Source organism: Trifolium pratense, linkage group LG4 (genome assembly GCF_020283565.1).
Source record: "Trifolium pratense cultivar HEN17-A07 linkage group LG4, ARS_RC_1.1, whole genome shotgun sequence".
Classification (NCBI taxonomy): Eukaryota; Viridiplantae; Streptophyta; class Magnoliopsida; order Fabales; family Fabaceae; genus Trifolium; species Trifolium pratense.
In genome coordinates this window covers 37,448,355-37,464,954 of record NC_060062.1, presented here as the reverse complement: position 1 = coordinate 37,464,954, position 16,600 = coordinate 37,448,355, and the positions used below count along the sequence as shown (strand labels likewise).

The 16,600-nt window shown below is 35.8% G+C and overlaps 2 protein-coding genes across 2 annotated transcripts; both read left to right on the top strand.

Annotated features, from left to right (window-relative positions):
* Positions 1 to 6,037: 6,037 nt before the first annotated feature.
* Positions 6,038 to 7,657, top strand: LOC123923155 (myb-related protein 330-like). Its single transcript, XM_045975820.1, has 3 exons — positions 6,038 to 6,244; positions 6,553 to 6,682; positions 7,166 to 7,657. The coding sequence occupies exons 1-3, from the start codon at positions 6,115 to 6,117 to the stop codon at positions 7,590 to 7,592; spliced, it is 687 nt and encodes a 228-aa protein (XP_045831776.1). The 5' UTR covers positions 6,038 to 6,114; the 3' UTR covers positions 7,593 to 7,657.
* A 6,662-nt stretch (positions 7,658 to 14,319) lies between these two features.
* LOC123922617 lies at positions 14,320 to 15,442 on the top strand. Its single transcript, XM_045975315.1, has 2 exons — positions 14,320 to 15,276; positions 15,428 to 15,442. The coding sequence occupies exons 1-2, from the start codon at positions 14,320 to 14,322 to the stop codon at positions 15,440 to 15,442; spliced, it is 972 nt and encodes a 323-aa protein (XP_045831271.1).
* Positions 15,443 to 16,600: the final 1,158 nt, after the last annotated feature.

Genomic DNA, 16,600 nt, shown 5'->3' with positions numbered 1-16,600 from the left:
CTCCTAGGCTCTAACCAACTAACTAATTCCTAACTGACTCTAAAACACTTTAACTACCTAGGTAAAACAAATCAAACTGAATTCAACAAACTTTCTTAACAAACTTCACTAACAAACTAACTAACTTGCTTCTCAAGCAATTAGTTATTCCTTCACTTTTGGCCAGCTTGCACACCAAGTCAGCTCACACAACATGGATTAATCATCTAAGGCCTTCTTAGATTTAACACACCCCCTTAATTCATGTTGTCCACTGTCTCAATTCCCATTTCACTTCTCAATTTTTCAAATACCTGTGTTGTTACAGCCTTAGTTAACAAGTCTGCAACTTGCTCATCACTTCTGCAGTGCATTAGGGCCAAGTTACCATTGCTTACCCGCTCTCTTAAGTAATGGAACCTTAGCTCTATATGCTTGCTTCTTCCATGAGCAATAGGGTTCTTTGCAAGATTGATAGCAGACACATTATCAATCTTCAAAGTAACAGTTTCACACCTGTCTTGACTGATTTCCTCAATTAGGTTTTTCAACCAAATGGCTTGACAGGTGCTGAGTGATGCTGCTATATACTCTGCTTCACATGAGGATAAGGCTACTACAGGTTCCTTTTTTGAACACCATGATATTGGTGATCCACCATAGAAAAACATATAGCCAGCTGTTGATTTTCTATCTTCATGATCACCACACCAATTTGAATCTGTGTAGCCTATCAGTTTGCATTCTTTGCCTCTATCACTTGCAGGGAACATAATACCATAGTTTATGGTCCCTTTCACATATCTAAGTATTCTTTTCACTGCAATCAAATGTGAACTTTTAGGCCTTTCCATAAACCTGCTAGCAATCCCTACACTGTAAGCCAAGTCTGGTCTTGTATTGCACAAATACCTCAGAGAACCAATCATCTTTCTATAGAATGTAGGGTCTACATCATCTTCTTCTGCACACTTTGTTAGCTGTGACCTTGGCTCAGCAGGTGACAATGCAACATTGCATTTGTCCATCTCAAACTTCTTCAAAATCTCTGATGCATATCTAGTCTGGTGCATTAAGATCCCTTGCTCATTCCTCAGAAACTCAATGCCTAGAAAATATGTCATGAGGCCTAAATCTGTCATTTCAAACTCTTCCTTCAAGTCACCCTTGAACTCACTGATATAAGATTCATTGCTTCCTGTGATAAGCAAATCATCTACATATAGACAAATTATAATGACTCCCTTTGCAGCATCTTTCTTGACATACACTCCATGTTCTGTGACACACTTCTTAAACCCTATTTCATTTAAGAACTTGTCAATCCTTTTGTTCCAGGCTCTTGGAGCTTGTTTCAGACCATAGAGTGCTTTCTTAAGCTTATACACCTTAAGCTCTTGACCTTTCACTTCATAACCAGGTGGCTGGGCAACATACACTTCCTCTTCTATAGGACCATTCAGAAAAGCTGACTTCACATCCATTTGATACATTGGCCAATCATTTAGGTTAGCAAGAGCAGTTACTAACCTAATTGTTTCCATTCTAGTAACAGGTGCAAACACTTCATCATAGTCAATACCTTCTTTCTGAAGAAATCCCTTTGCCACTAGCCTTGCTTTGTATCTGGTTATCTCACCCTTTGAGTTCACTTTCAGCTTGTAAACCCACTTCACATCTATTGCTTTCTTTCTCTGTGGTAGATCCACAAACTCCCATGTTTGATTGCTTTCAATTGAATCCAATTCTTCTTTCATAGCACCTCTCCACTTTTCACTTTGTAGAGCACTATGCACATCAATTGGTTCAGATTCAGCCATGAATGCTAAATGGATCAACTCACCATCATTGTTCACTTGACCATCTGAGTTCATTTCACACTCTTGTAATCTTGCTGGTAGAACTCTAGGCCTATTTGATCTTCTCACCTCAGGCACTGGCTGATTTACTTGTTCTTCACTAACTTCTTCAATCATCACACTAGTTGACTTCTTTCTGTCATTAGTGTTCCAGTCCCATTCCTTGAGTTCATCAATTATTACATCTCTACTGATCACCACATTGTTGTTGATTGGATCATAGAGTTTGTATCCTCCAGTTGAGTGATAACCAACCAATATCATCATTGTTGACTTATCATCCAACTTCTTCCTCAGTTGATCTGGTGTGTGTTTGAAAACTAGTGAACCAAACACTCTCATATGATTCACATTTGGCTTGTGACCTGACCAACATTCTTCTGGTGTGATACCCTTCAATCTCTTTGTAGGGCACCTGTTCAATGTATAAGTAGCAGTAGAAACTGCTTCACCCCATAACTCCTTAGGTAAATGCTTTCCCTTCAACATACACCTCACCATATCCATTATTGTTCTATTTTTTCTTTCAGCAGTCCCATTTTGCTGTGGAGTATATGGTGGGACTATGTCATGCACAATGCCTTCATTGTCACAGAATTTTGCAAATTCATGTGATACATACTCTCCACCCCCATCTGTTCTTAGGGTTTTGAGTCTCTTACCACTTTGTCTTTCAACTGTAGCTTTAAATTTCTTAAAAATTTCAAACACATCACTTTTCTTACTTATGGAGTAAGTCCATAGTTTTCTGCTAAAGTCATCTATGAAACTTACAAAGTACCTGTTACCTCCAATTGAGTTCACTTGCATTGGACCACATACATCTGAATACACCACTTCAAGTACACTATTGGTTTTACTTGCTGCATGCTTGCTGAAGCTCCCTCTGTGCTGTTTTGACTGCACACACTCTTCACAAATCTCTTCAGGCACTTGCAGGCTTGGCAAGCCTGTCACCATTCTTGATTTTTGCAGCAAGTTGAGGTCCTTGAAATTCAAGTGCCCCATTCTATAGTGCCATCTCCACTCTTCTCTGCTTGATGCAGTCATCAAGCACTTGTGATTCAGAACATTGAGCCCAATCTTGAATGTCCTATTCTTTGACATTTCAGTTTTCAACATCAGGTTACCTTTAGTGTTGTACACTTTCAGCAACCTATTCTCCATTACAATTCTGTAATCTTTCTCTAGCAATTGGCATATACTGAGTAGATTACATTTCATACCTGGTATGTACAATACACCAGAGATCACTGAACACTTGCCATCCTTTCTTTTGATTGTTACATCACCAATGGCTTGTACTGCAAGACTGCTATTGTCTGCAAACTTGACATTGTGATTCTGAGTAGCCTTTTGGCTTGTGAACCAATCTTTCCTCCCTGTCATGTGTGTTGTACATCCAGTATCAAGATACCATTTCTCTTGAAGATCACTTTCATCTTTTGTAGTTACAAGAAACATAACTGAGCCTTCATCATCATCATCATTTCTAGCAATTTTGGCTTCAGCATCACTTGATTCCTCTTTGAATCTACATTCATCTGCAAAATGACCATAATTTTGGCAATTATAGCATTGAATGTGTTTCTTATCAAACTTGCCTCTTCCACCTCTGCCACCTCTTCCACCTCTTCCACCTCCATTGTAACCACCTCTACCACCATTGAATTGTTTCTTCTGATTTCCACCTCCTCCTTTGGTATCTTGATTCTCTTTTCCATTTCCATTCTGATAACTATCTTTTCCCTTATTGCCTTGCCATTTTCCCTTTCCTTTCTTATTCTTATTACCCTGCTGTACTTGTAATGCTACCTCACCATTGGATTTATCAGAATTTCTCTGATTCATCCTTTGCTCATGTGCTTCTAAAGACCCTTGCAGTTCCTCAACCTTGATAGTGTCAAGATCTTTAGACTCTTCTATTGCAGCTACCACATAGTCAAACTTAGGAGTTAAAGATCTCAGTATCTTTTCAACTCTCATTGTACCAGACACAATTTCACCACATGCTTTCATTTCATTAACTAATTTTGCAATCTTTGTAAAGAATTCACTTACAGTTTCCTTTTCTTCCATTTGTAGCTGTGCAAACTTGCTTCTTAGGGTTTGTAGCTTCACTTTCTTCACCTTCTGATCTCCAGCATAAGCTGTAGCCAAAATATCCCAAGCTTGCTTGGCTGACTCACAATCTCCAACCTTTTCAAAGATATCAGGGCTTACACTTTGATGAATTATGAATAACGCCTTGTAATCTTTCTTCTTCAATTCTTTGTGTTGTGTTCTTTGAACCTCTGTTGCACCTTCTGAGAGTGGTTCCACACCACTAATCACTTGTTCCATCACATCTTGATAATTGAACAAAACTTTCATTTGTTTGCTCCAATTATCATAATTCTTTCCATCCAAAACTGGAAGATTCGCAGGGAATTGACCATTGTTAAAGGTTGCCATGGTTAAAGCACGAACCAGGCTCTTGATGCCAGATGTTGGCGCAGCTGAAGCTTTTGGCTTTAATCACTTTGGCCTGCACAGGCCTCACAAACCAGCAGTCAAGCAAGGAATCTCGCGCGCGCTGCACTGTCACTCTGGCCTTGCCTATGAGCACAGTTTCTGCAGGATCTGCTTTTCCTTGTTGCTGCAACAATGGTGAATAGTTTTGGAAGAAAGAAACACACGATTTACAGAGGAGAAGGAAGAAGAAGATTAGAGAAAATAGGAGTCAGTTTTATTCATCCTCAATGGGGAAAAGAAAAGTTTTTTATTACAATCACTAATCATGAGCCTTATTTATACTAACACTAGATCATCACATTTTGATGATTCTCCTAGGCTCTAACCAACTAACTAATTCCTAACTGACTCTAAAACACTTTAACTACCTAGGTAAAACAAATCAAACTGAATTCAACAAACTTTCTTAACAAACTTCACTAACAAACTAACTAACTTGCTTCTCAAGCAATTAGTTATTCCTTCACTTTTGGCCAGCTTGCACACCAAGTCAGCTCACACAACATGGATTAATCATCTAAGGCCTTCTTAGATTTAACAAGATCTATGTCTAATAATACAAAACATTGAGCATTTGGATCTTGTGCAATTGGTATTCCTCTACATCCAAAAATGTAAGGGAGAAAGGAGATAGAAGATAGGGAAAAGTTGGACAGACATGATGAAGAGAGACAGATATTATAAAAAGAGTTTTGTTTTGTGACAAGAAATACTAGCCAAAGAAATTATTATAGAGTTATTGCATGGTTCAGGTCCAAAATATTACTCCATTCTATGTATATATATATTTGCATTCAAATTTGTTTAAATATTTATGATTCTTTAGTTTTGCAGCCAAAGACAAGACAAATGGTAACGAATAGATGAAAATAGTAAATAGTTTTTGTTGCACCAAACTAGCAGCTAAGGTCGTCGGTTTCTTTTTTATCTCACATTTGACATGTACTACTCTAAAATTTAGACCCTTTAAATAAAGGGTAAAAGATTCAATTTCTATAACACACATATGGAGAAAATTTTCCTTATACAAAGAAGAATTAATTTTTAGTTAATAATTAATAAAGATTAGTTCAATTGATAAAGAATTGACTCATTGATTTTGGTGGTGGATTATCTGCAACCACATTCGTTAATGGTCTATAAACTTTGAGGTCTGTCCTGACCATGGCGATCGGTCGCCTTGGCTGAACCTATAATCAATTATACATCCTCAGAAATGCATGCATAAGCTTGATACATTCTCACTACTTCCCTATCTTCGTAGCAAATTTGAAATATCATACTTTTGGTATACTCTAAAACAAAAAACAATACTTAATTAAAATTAATGACTCTCGTGATACATGATGCACTCTAGTCTCTACCTAGCTAGACCATTTCCCGTATTGTATCAATAAAAATAGAATTCGACTCATTAACCATCATCTCTAATTCATAGTTACAATTATAATTTATAACACATTTTTGAAAATGACATTTACTTAACGGTAAGCGATGAATTGCTTATAACACACAAAAAGTCAAACACCTTATCCTATATTCCTATTGTTACAAAAAATTAGAAACAAAATTTTCACCAACTACACAAACTAAATCCACCAGTCCAAGTCAACTAATATAGATCTTCCTTCTTTTCCAATATATAGCTAACACTTTTCTTGTCACATTTGTTAGGGTAACCACTCACAAGTACTCTTTCTCTATACAAATATAATTTTATTTTTTAGCTTTTTGTGTGCTTTAAGCTAAAAAGTATCTAACAATGAGAACACCTTGTTGTGACAAAGAAAACATCAACAAAGGTGCTTGGTCTAAGCAAGAAGATCAAAAGCTTATTGATTATATACAAGTTCATGGTGAAGGATGTTGGGGATCCATTCCTAAAGCTGCTGGTTAGAATTCAATATTTATCATAAACTCATGCTATATACATATATAATGCACTTTTATCATTTTCTTCATTTCACCATTCCTTTACATTCCATATATATAGATCATACAACAATCATAATTAGGTGCAAAATAAAATCGTTAGATTAAAAGAGAGAAAATTTAAATTACATTACATTTTTTTCCTATTAATTCGATCGACAATTTTGTAGTAGGTTGCATCGTGTAATCACCGCATGCGTATAGTATCCAAGCACAAAAAAAGTATTGTAATTAAATCGATTAATATGTGTATCATTACCATGATCAGGGTTGCATCGTTGTGGCAAAAGTTGTAGGCTAAGATGGTTAAACTATTTACGACCAGACATCAAACGTGGAATTTTTGCTCAAGATGAAGAAGACCTTATCATCAAACTCCATGCCCTCCTTGGCAATCGGTACCCTACTCTCCATTACAAACGTTTATTTATCTTTCTTTTTTTTGGTTACAAAAACGTTTATTTATCTATTTGTCATTAAAATATTAACGAGTGCTTAAAAGGACGGGACAATGAATCAAAATAAATAAATAAATCATTATTTTAGCCACGGATTATAGATTTAAACAATTTATTTCTAAATTAATGAAGTTCTAATATAATTATTGAAATTGTTTTTTTTATTTGTTTGAAAACTCATTAGTATCCGACTTAAAGACTGACTATATATATGTAAATATTTAAATGAAAAAAATATTTTTTATTGTATTTAAATTAGTATATACACGCTTAGGTACTTTTTTTTTTTTTTGTTTACATGAAAAGGGCAAAACCCATGCTTAGGTACTCTTTTTATAAGAACATGTTTGTGATTTACGTTATCATTTTTGTAATGAAATATAACTTATATAGTTGTACATGTAACCAATATATATTAATTAGGTGGGCACTCATAGCTGGAAGGTTGCCTGGACGTACAGATAATGAAGTGAAGAACTATTGGAATTCTCATATTCGTAGAAAGCTAATCAAAATGGGAATTGATCCAAATAATCATAAGCTACACAAAGGTTTTCCTAGTCCTCATGTTTTTGCTGCGGGCACATCATCATCATCATGTGACAAGTCCATTAACAAATTAGAGATTAATAATAATAATAATAATAATAATAATAATAAAATCTCGTTCATCAAATCCAAATCATGTGATGATGAGTACATTAATAATAGTGTTTCTTTAACAAAGAAAGAAACATCATCTTTGAATCTTGATCTAACCATTGCTTTGCCTTCTCCAAATAAGTTTGTTATACCTAATAATTGTGAGTCTCGCAAGACTAGGGATATGGATATTGATCTTAATTGTTAACATATATATACACTTCTTGGTGTTTTGTATGAGATTAATATATATAATATAATTACTTATTATTAAGCAAAAAAGAAAGAATATTCAAGGAAGGATGAGGATATGATTGTAGAATATATTAAATTTATTAAATTAATAAATAAATTGTACTACTTTTGTAGACGTGCAGCAATGGAGAGATATTTTTTCCTCCAACAATGATATATATGAATTATTTTTATTCTTTTACGGCAAATAATAGCTTACCATTTCACAAAATAGAGGATATTATAAACAGGTAGTGTTATAATATTGAAAATGCATTCTCCAACATTTTTTATGACTAAATTGTATAAAAATCATGATTAAATTACTTTTTTAGTCCCTTAAGTTAATCTTGGATTTTACTTTGGTCCCTTAAATTATTATTTCTTTAGTTTAATCACTTTATCGCACCGGACAGAAATAAGCTGATAAAAGACAAATATATTGAAGTTAGAATCATCTATAGACAACTACACACCCTATGTGATTCCTAACACCAAAACTCAATTGAGATACAAAATTAATACAAACTAAACTTAAACACAAACTCTAAAACATAAATCGAACCAACACAAAATAGATCAAACCACAAATCATCCATGAAGCCTTTGATAATAGGCGACACAAATACAGATATGCCGACACATCATGACAATGGGGGCATACATATAGGTGGTGGTGGGGGAGTTGACGGTGGAGGCCGCTTCTCACAGTAGAGTCTCCAAAGGGAGTGGGGAGGAGCTCCATAGAAGAGGAAGGAATGACCTCGATGACGGAGGAGAGGACCTCCATGATAGAGGGAGTATAAATCCAAAGTTCTGAAGAGAAAACATTGATATATAGCAAGGACACAAAATTTAGACAGAATAACTGAGAGCCTCTTTCACTTGAAATTTAGGATTGAATCTTTAAAATAAGATGTATATCCGATTATATATATCATATGTATCATTCATTTCGATGAGAAATTATATATGCATAATGCATGTATCATGTATATATATATATTTAGATATGCAAACACATACATTCGTGTTTCCTTATTAAACTTGTCCCTTTATTTAAAAGAATCCAAATTCGATTCTTGAATTTATTATTATTATTATTATTATTATTATTATTATTATTATTATGCATATAAGGAAAAATGAAACCAACACTAAAGAAAAAGGAAGTCTATTACATGAACACAAACATTTATGCACAACATATATATATATATATATATATATATATATATATATATATATATATAGAGAGAGAGAGAGAGAGAGAGGCGAACACAAATCAAAAGAAAAATAAAACTTTAACTTTTTTTTAGTTATATTATGAATGTGGTTAACAAATAATTATTTGGACTTGTGCCTATGTAAGTGTTTCTTTACCAAAGGTTGGCATTTGTTGTGGTTCTTTAATGATGACTCTTGCTTTTAGTAATTCCTCTATGATCCGGTGGAACCTCATAAATAGATGTGTGGAACGTACCAAAAAGATCAACTTTTTTATATCTCACATTTATCGTGAAGGAAATCAATGTGATGATGGGATTGCTAATATTGGCTTACACATTCAAGACTCTCAATGGTGGGCACTATCCCTACTAGCATCATGGTTTGAATATAGATTTTGCTAATTATAATTTTAGGAGCACTGCACTCTTTTTCGTTATCCTGATTTTTGCCTTAAGGTTTTACGGGAAATGTTTTTAACGGGGCAATATTCTTTTTCCGGCTCCTATCTCGGTATTGGCCTAGTCCTCCCATGTTTTTATATTCATGTTATTGGAGTTAGAATGTTTGTTAAGTGAACTTGAAGGGGTGCCCGAAATATCTTTGGTTCCCTTACCTTTGCTTTCTCTTTTGTTTAAAATAAAAAGTTACATGTACTAGTTGTATTCAATTTATAATATATCACTATATTTGGAATTAAAAGAATGATCTTGCTGATGCATACCCTAGTGACATATGATAAAAAATCTAAAAATAGAATTATTATATTGAAAATATAACTATTTAATTTTTGAAAAGTTGAATAACAACTTTTGAGAGAAAAATTTCAATAAAAATTTGTATATTAATTAAGTTATTTTCATATTACTACATTTGCTATTAAAAGAAAAAGTTAAATTTATGGCAAATTGGTCTCTTTGTCCTAGAATCAAGCCTCAAAGAGTGATGCACAACTTTCAAAATATATACACTATAAATAAAAGTTCAATTTTTAAATTCATTGAATCATTAATGTATTTGGACTAAAAGATAGTATAAATACATCAATGATTCAATAAATCTAAAAAGGGAACTTTTACTTATATTTAAGGCTGGAGGGAGTACTATAGTAGTAATAGTAATTTTTTTTCATAAATTAGATATCCTTTGTGCTCAACTATAAGATTAATTCCCCGAATTTTATAGGACTAAATGGATTATAAGAAAGAGTTTTAATATTGTTCCATAACCAAGTGATCATATCAAACATAAGAACTTGGTTAAATTATTGAGACTCGCACCCCATCTTATCTAAAAATTGTAACAGTAATATTTGGTAAGCAGAAATTTAGGTATATGAATTAATGAGCTTCCATATATAGTTGTATATGATTGATCGCATTAGGAATGTATATATCCCTTTGAAATGAATGTTCATGAGTTTTGGATATATAAGATTCCAAATAGAAATGTCCTAATGAATTTTCAACATAGTACGGTCTACGGAGTTATTTTCATAATCTGTAAGCAAATGTTGGAGAGCAACTACCTCAAAAAAAAAAATGTTCGAGAGCAATGAGTATCTACCATTCAGATATGGAACAATTGGTAGGTCACACGGGAATGCTCCTAGCATGCATCTCGATGCTAAAACTCAATTTTTGGGGATATAATTTAGTAAACAAAATATAAATTTTAAAATGCACAACATATAGTTTGTTTAAAAATGAAAATTTTCAATTTTATACGTAACTTATTGTACTTATAAGAAGAACATATAACATTCACAATTATATAAACAGTTTGAAAAAAAAAAAATATGAACGTCATCTAAAAAGGGTGTGGAATTGATTGATGAGTAATGTAATGCGCATAATCTATATTATATATAAAGAGGATACATGAGTTTTGATGTGGACTTTTTATAATACCAATAATATTATTGATTTTTTTTAATATATATATATATATATATATGAGTTTTTGTGTGAACTTTTCATAATACCAACAATACTCTTGATTTTTTTTAGTATATATCTATACTATATATAAAGAGTATACATGAGATTTGGTGTGGACTTTTCATAATACCAACAATACCCTTGATTTTTTTAGTATATATCTATACTTGTACTTGATATAAAGAGGATACATGAGTTTTGGTGTGAACTTTTCATAATACCAACAATACTCTTGATTTTTTTTAGTATATATCTATACTATATATAAAGAGTATACATGAGATTTGGTGTGGACTTTTCATAATACCAACAATACCTTTGATTTTTTTTATTATATATCTATACATGTCTATACTTGTACTTGATATAAAGAGGATACAATGAGTTTTGGTGTGGACTTTTCATAATACCGACAATACCCTTAATTTACATAACATAAGGTACACTATTTTTTAGCAGCAAAAATCTTTTATTAACAAACTCATCATAAAATAAGGTGTATCTTTTTTTTATGAACATAAGTTCGACACAGGCAGACGCAGAATGCGCCTTCCTAACCCGCTAATATGTATAATACATTCTTGAAAAATCAAAATTTTGTAAAGAGTTTAATTTGCACTCATATTAATAGCTCTATCAAATCCCTTGCTTAATAATACGACATGGTATTTTGCACATGTATGGTATCCAAAAAATACTCATTGACATATATCTAAACAACTAGAGTCACTTGTTCTCTTGTAGATTACATCAGGAGCTTTATCAATAAGTAAACAAAACTTTTCATTATCAATCTCTAGCTTCTCTAATTTCACTTTGTCTCTTCCTAGCAAATACACGTAAACTTTATTTTTAGATATTGAGGAAATGCATTTTGCATTTTAAGGGGCATTTTCCATTATTACTTTTGTATTCTTCCTTATTATTAGAAGCCAAAATCTTTATCATTTGAAGAAAATTTTGATCGACTTTTATATCTCACTCATTCATTACGTCCTTTAAAAAAAATTCAAGTTCACAAAAATAAAATAAAGAGACTAAAAGATATAATATCATATTATATAATATTTTAAAAATTTGACGGGGAACAAATTTCGCTAATAATCTTATATTTTTTCTTTTTTGTGTGTGTATATATATATATATATATATATATATATAGAGAGAGAGAGAGAGAGAGAGAGAGAGAGAGAGACTTGCTCACTTTAAGGTATCATTTATAAAAATAATGTCATATACTTTTTTAGAAGCGGAAGTTCGAATTCCGGACATCTCACTTATTCACTTTAAGGTAAAAATTTTAGCCATCAAGCTACATGACAACAAAAAATTGAAAATAGCGTAGATAAATAATAGTAATTTGATAGTAAAATTAGAATATCATAATTTTACCATAAAAGAAATTAGAATAAAATATGGATGAGTTTTTTTAATCATAATTATGGTTAAGTTGTTTTTTGGGACTGGACTTATTATGGTCATTATTGATTAAGTTGCAAAATACAAATAACACTTAATTTTAGAAAGAAAATGTACTTAGACAATTTCAATATAACATAGTAGTAAATTTTATGAGCAGTTATGCACGCATGCATGGTAATAATATTTTGTTTGACTTTAAGTTAAACGCTACGTGATTAGTTATTTTTTTGACAAAAAGCTAAGTCTTAGTATTTTTATTTTTTTTACAAAAGAAGCTACGTCTTAGTTAAAGATGCGTCCATGAATGAATGTATCATCATCACAGGCATCTAGTACATGTGGAAGTGGAAGACATTCAATTCATTTTGTGCGAACTCCGGTCCAAATACGTAGTTTGTTTTCGTGATATTTAAGAATTTGACCAATACCTTTAACACGGTTGGAAACTTTGTTATGTTTCAACAAAAAAATATATTTTCATTTAAATTAGTATAATACATTGAAAACTTTGTTCCAAATTAAGCCAAACTCAATCCAATAAGAAAATAAGTCTCAATACGTGGTGGACTGGGCAATGGGCTTAAGAAAATATCCAGTAAGCCCAATTAGAGTAAAAAGGATGATAAGCCCAAATCAAGTAAACCCTAAAATACCCAATAGGCGATTAGAAGCTAAGGCGTGACCCGCAACTCTAAGGCAACGCCAAAAAGGGTGGATTCTGTGTTACTGAAAATATCTTCTCCTTCCTTGTATCAACCGCTAACTTAAGAAGGAAGAAATAAACTTCTCGCAACTGCCATAGCTTGGAGACCAAGGTTCTCATCCCTATTTTCACGCTATACCACCGAAGAAGATGCTAAGGACCGGATTTTTAGGAACCCTTGCTTGGAGAAGAAGACTAGAAGCTCTATAAATAGCTCCATACTCTCATTTGTAAAAAGATGGAATTCTGACTTATTAAACTCCCAGGGTTGTTGGGATTGAACTGAGTGTAATCACACCATTTGATCAATAATACAAACCCCCTTGTTTTTTACTAGAACATTTTGGCGCCCACCGTGGGGCTGCGGTAAAATCATTTGATCCCAGCCTATCACAGCAACTAGACAAGAAATCAAACATCTTCACATGGCTGGAGAGCATGGAAACAACGATAGCTCTAGCGTTAACACCCTGCAAGCCGCCGTCGTAGAGATACGGCGCTTACAAACTCAGATTGCGGCCATCGAAGCCGAAAGAACTAATGAGAAAGAGAAAGCGAAATTGATTTTGGAGGAGGAGGAGGGAGAGGGCGTCATGGACGTACAACCCTTAGCACAACACTTGTGGGATGCCCAAGTGGTGGAAACAATCAAGGTTCCTCACCTTCCTACCTTCGACGGAAAGACGGATCCAAGGGAGCACCTGATGGCAATTGGGACACAAACCGCCATAATCAATGCTCCGGAACATCTAAAGTGTAAATTACTAGCCGGCACCTTCAAGGATGTCGCCCTGCGTTGGTACATGAACCTTCCAAGAAACTCAATTGAGAGTTATGCTGACTTTCATAAAAAATTTATTCACCAGTTCGCTGGATCGAAACACGTGAAAGTCACATCAACCAGTCTTTTCTCCATCCGCCAAAACCATGGCGAGTCATTGCGTAACTTCCTCGCCAGATTTAGCGAAGCCACCATCAAAGTCTCAAATCCAAATCAGGAGATGTTCGTGGCAGCCTTCCACAATGGGCTAAGAGCGGGACATTTCAATGAATCCTTAGCCCAAAAGCCAGCCTCGTCAATGCAAGAGGTGAACAAGAGGGCGGAGTGTTATATAAAGGGCGAAGAAAGTAACGCCGAGAAAAGGCAAAGAGACGTTAAGGAGAAGGAATACGTGGGCCGTGCCACTAGAGCGCCCGAACACCCACGACCAAAATCGGGTGGCCACCAAGGAGACCCATGGCAGAGGCATCATGGGAAGCCCTACCGCCAACCGCCCAGAAGAGAATTCAGGAATCATCCCGCCAATGAAGACCTCACGCCATTAAACGCCTCAAAGGTTTACGTCTTAAATGAGATTCTGGCCACTGGTTTGGCAAACCTCCCCCCAAGGAGAACCAGTAACATCCCCATGGGGCTGGACGATAACGCCTGGTGCGCATATCACAGGTGTAGAGGTCACTCCACAGAAAAATGCTTCCGCTTAAGAGATTTAATCGAAGAGCTGATAAAAAGCGGACACCTTCGCAAATTCATTGACGACGCCGCCCAAGGGCGGGTTGTCGTGCCAAAAGTCCCCCGACAGGAGCCACGAGACCCTCCTGGGCCAAATAGAGTGCCTCCCAAGGGGAGAATCTCCGTGAATACAATAGCGGGAGGATTCTCAGGCGGGGGCGAATCAAGCTCAGCAAGGAAAAGGTATGTACGCCGAGCCATCTCGGAAATATACCTCGTAAGTCAACCCCAGCCATTAGACGTACCAGATTTGGCGTTCACTGCAAAGGATGGTATGGAGGTAGCACCTCATGACGATGATCCATTAGTGATACAAGTCCAAATTTTGAACTGTGACGTAAAAAGGGTATTGATAGACTCAGGGAGTTCAGCGGACATTATGTACTGGGAAGCTTTCAAGGCCATGCAATTGGCAGAAGAGCAACTGCAGCCATACTCCGGAACCCTGGTTGGGTTCTCTGGCGAACAAGTGGATGTAATGGGCTATGCCTCTCTTCTTACCACGTTTGGAGAAGGCAGCAACGCCAAAACTATCAAGGTGCGATACCTGGTAGTTAAAACTCCTTTTACCTCCTATAATATTATTATAGGAAGGCCCGCCTTTAACACATTAGGGGCGGCCATGTCCACTCTATACCTAGCAATAAAATACCCCCTTGAGAATGGGGGAGTAGGAACAGTAAGGGGCGATCAGATTCTCGCCAAGAAATGCTATGAGTCCAGCTTAAAGATACGACACCGAACTTCCAGTGCAAGCGGAAAATTCGAAAGAAAACAAGCCGCAATTCCAGGCGGCATAAACATCATAGAGAGCGCAGATATGGATCCGAGGGAGGAATTTCAAGATCGAAGGGTAAGTCCTATAGAAGACCTGGAGCAGGTTCAAATTGGCGATGACCCACACCAGACAACCAGCTTGGGAACAGCATTTCCCAGCGAAGAGAGGAGACGAATCATCAAAATCTTGAAGGATAACGCTGATCTATTCGCATGGAAGCCTTCAGATATGCCAGGGATAGACGAAGGGGTGATAACACATAAACTTTCAATATCACCCAGCACAAAACCAGTTTCCCAAAGAAAAAGGAAGGTGGGAGAAGAAAGACGAGTCGCTATAGCAGAAGAAGTAGAGAAACTAAAGGAAGCGGGATTCATCGAAGAAATAAAATACCCCTCATGGTTGGCAAACGTCGTCATGGTGAAAAAGGCCAACGGGAAGTGGAGAATGTGCGTGGACTTCACAGACTTAAACAAGGCGTGTCCCAAAGATCCATATCCCCTACCCAACATAGACAGGTTAATTGATGGCGCCTCGGGGTGCAAGATGCTGAGTTTTATGGACGCCTACTCCGGATACAATCAAATAAAGATGAACCCCTCCGACGCCTGCCATACAGCCTTTATGTCGAATACCTGCAACTATTTTTACAACGTCATGCCTTTTGGATTGAAGAATGCGGGAGCAACATACCAAAGGTTGATGGACAGGGTTTTTGCTGAGCAAATAGGGAAGAATTTAGAGGTATATATCGACGACATGGTAGTAAAAACTTCCGAGGGAAGTCGCCATGATGATGATCTGTTGGACATCATGGGATCAGTAAGAAAGTACAACATGAGACTAAACCCAACGAAGTGTTCCTTTGGAGTACAAGCCGGAAAATTCTTAGGGTTTATGCTCACCAGCAGAGGAATAGAGGCTAACCCCGAAAAATGCCAAGCCATCATAGACATGAGGAGCCCTACATCCGTGAAAGAAGTCCAAACCTTGACAGGCAGAATAGCGGCACTATCCAGATTTCTATCATGCGCGGGCGAAAAGGGTTTCCACTTCTTCGCATCCCTTAGAAAAAATGAGAGATTCTCCTGGACACCAGAATGTGAAGAAGCCTTCAGACAACTAAAGGAGTTCCTAGCATCACCACCCATCTTGACACGCCCATTACCAGGTAACACCCTTTACCTATATCTCGCAGTTTCGGATAGAGCCATGAGTACAGCTCTAGTTCAGGAAATAGAGGGCGAAGAAAAACCTATATACTTCGTAAGTAGAACCCTGAGGGGAGCAGAAACAAGGTATCAAAGAATAGAGAGGTTATCTCTCGCGGTAGTTGTCACAGTCAGAAAATTAAGGCAGTACTTTCAAAGCCACCAGGTAGTTGTTAGAACAGATTACC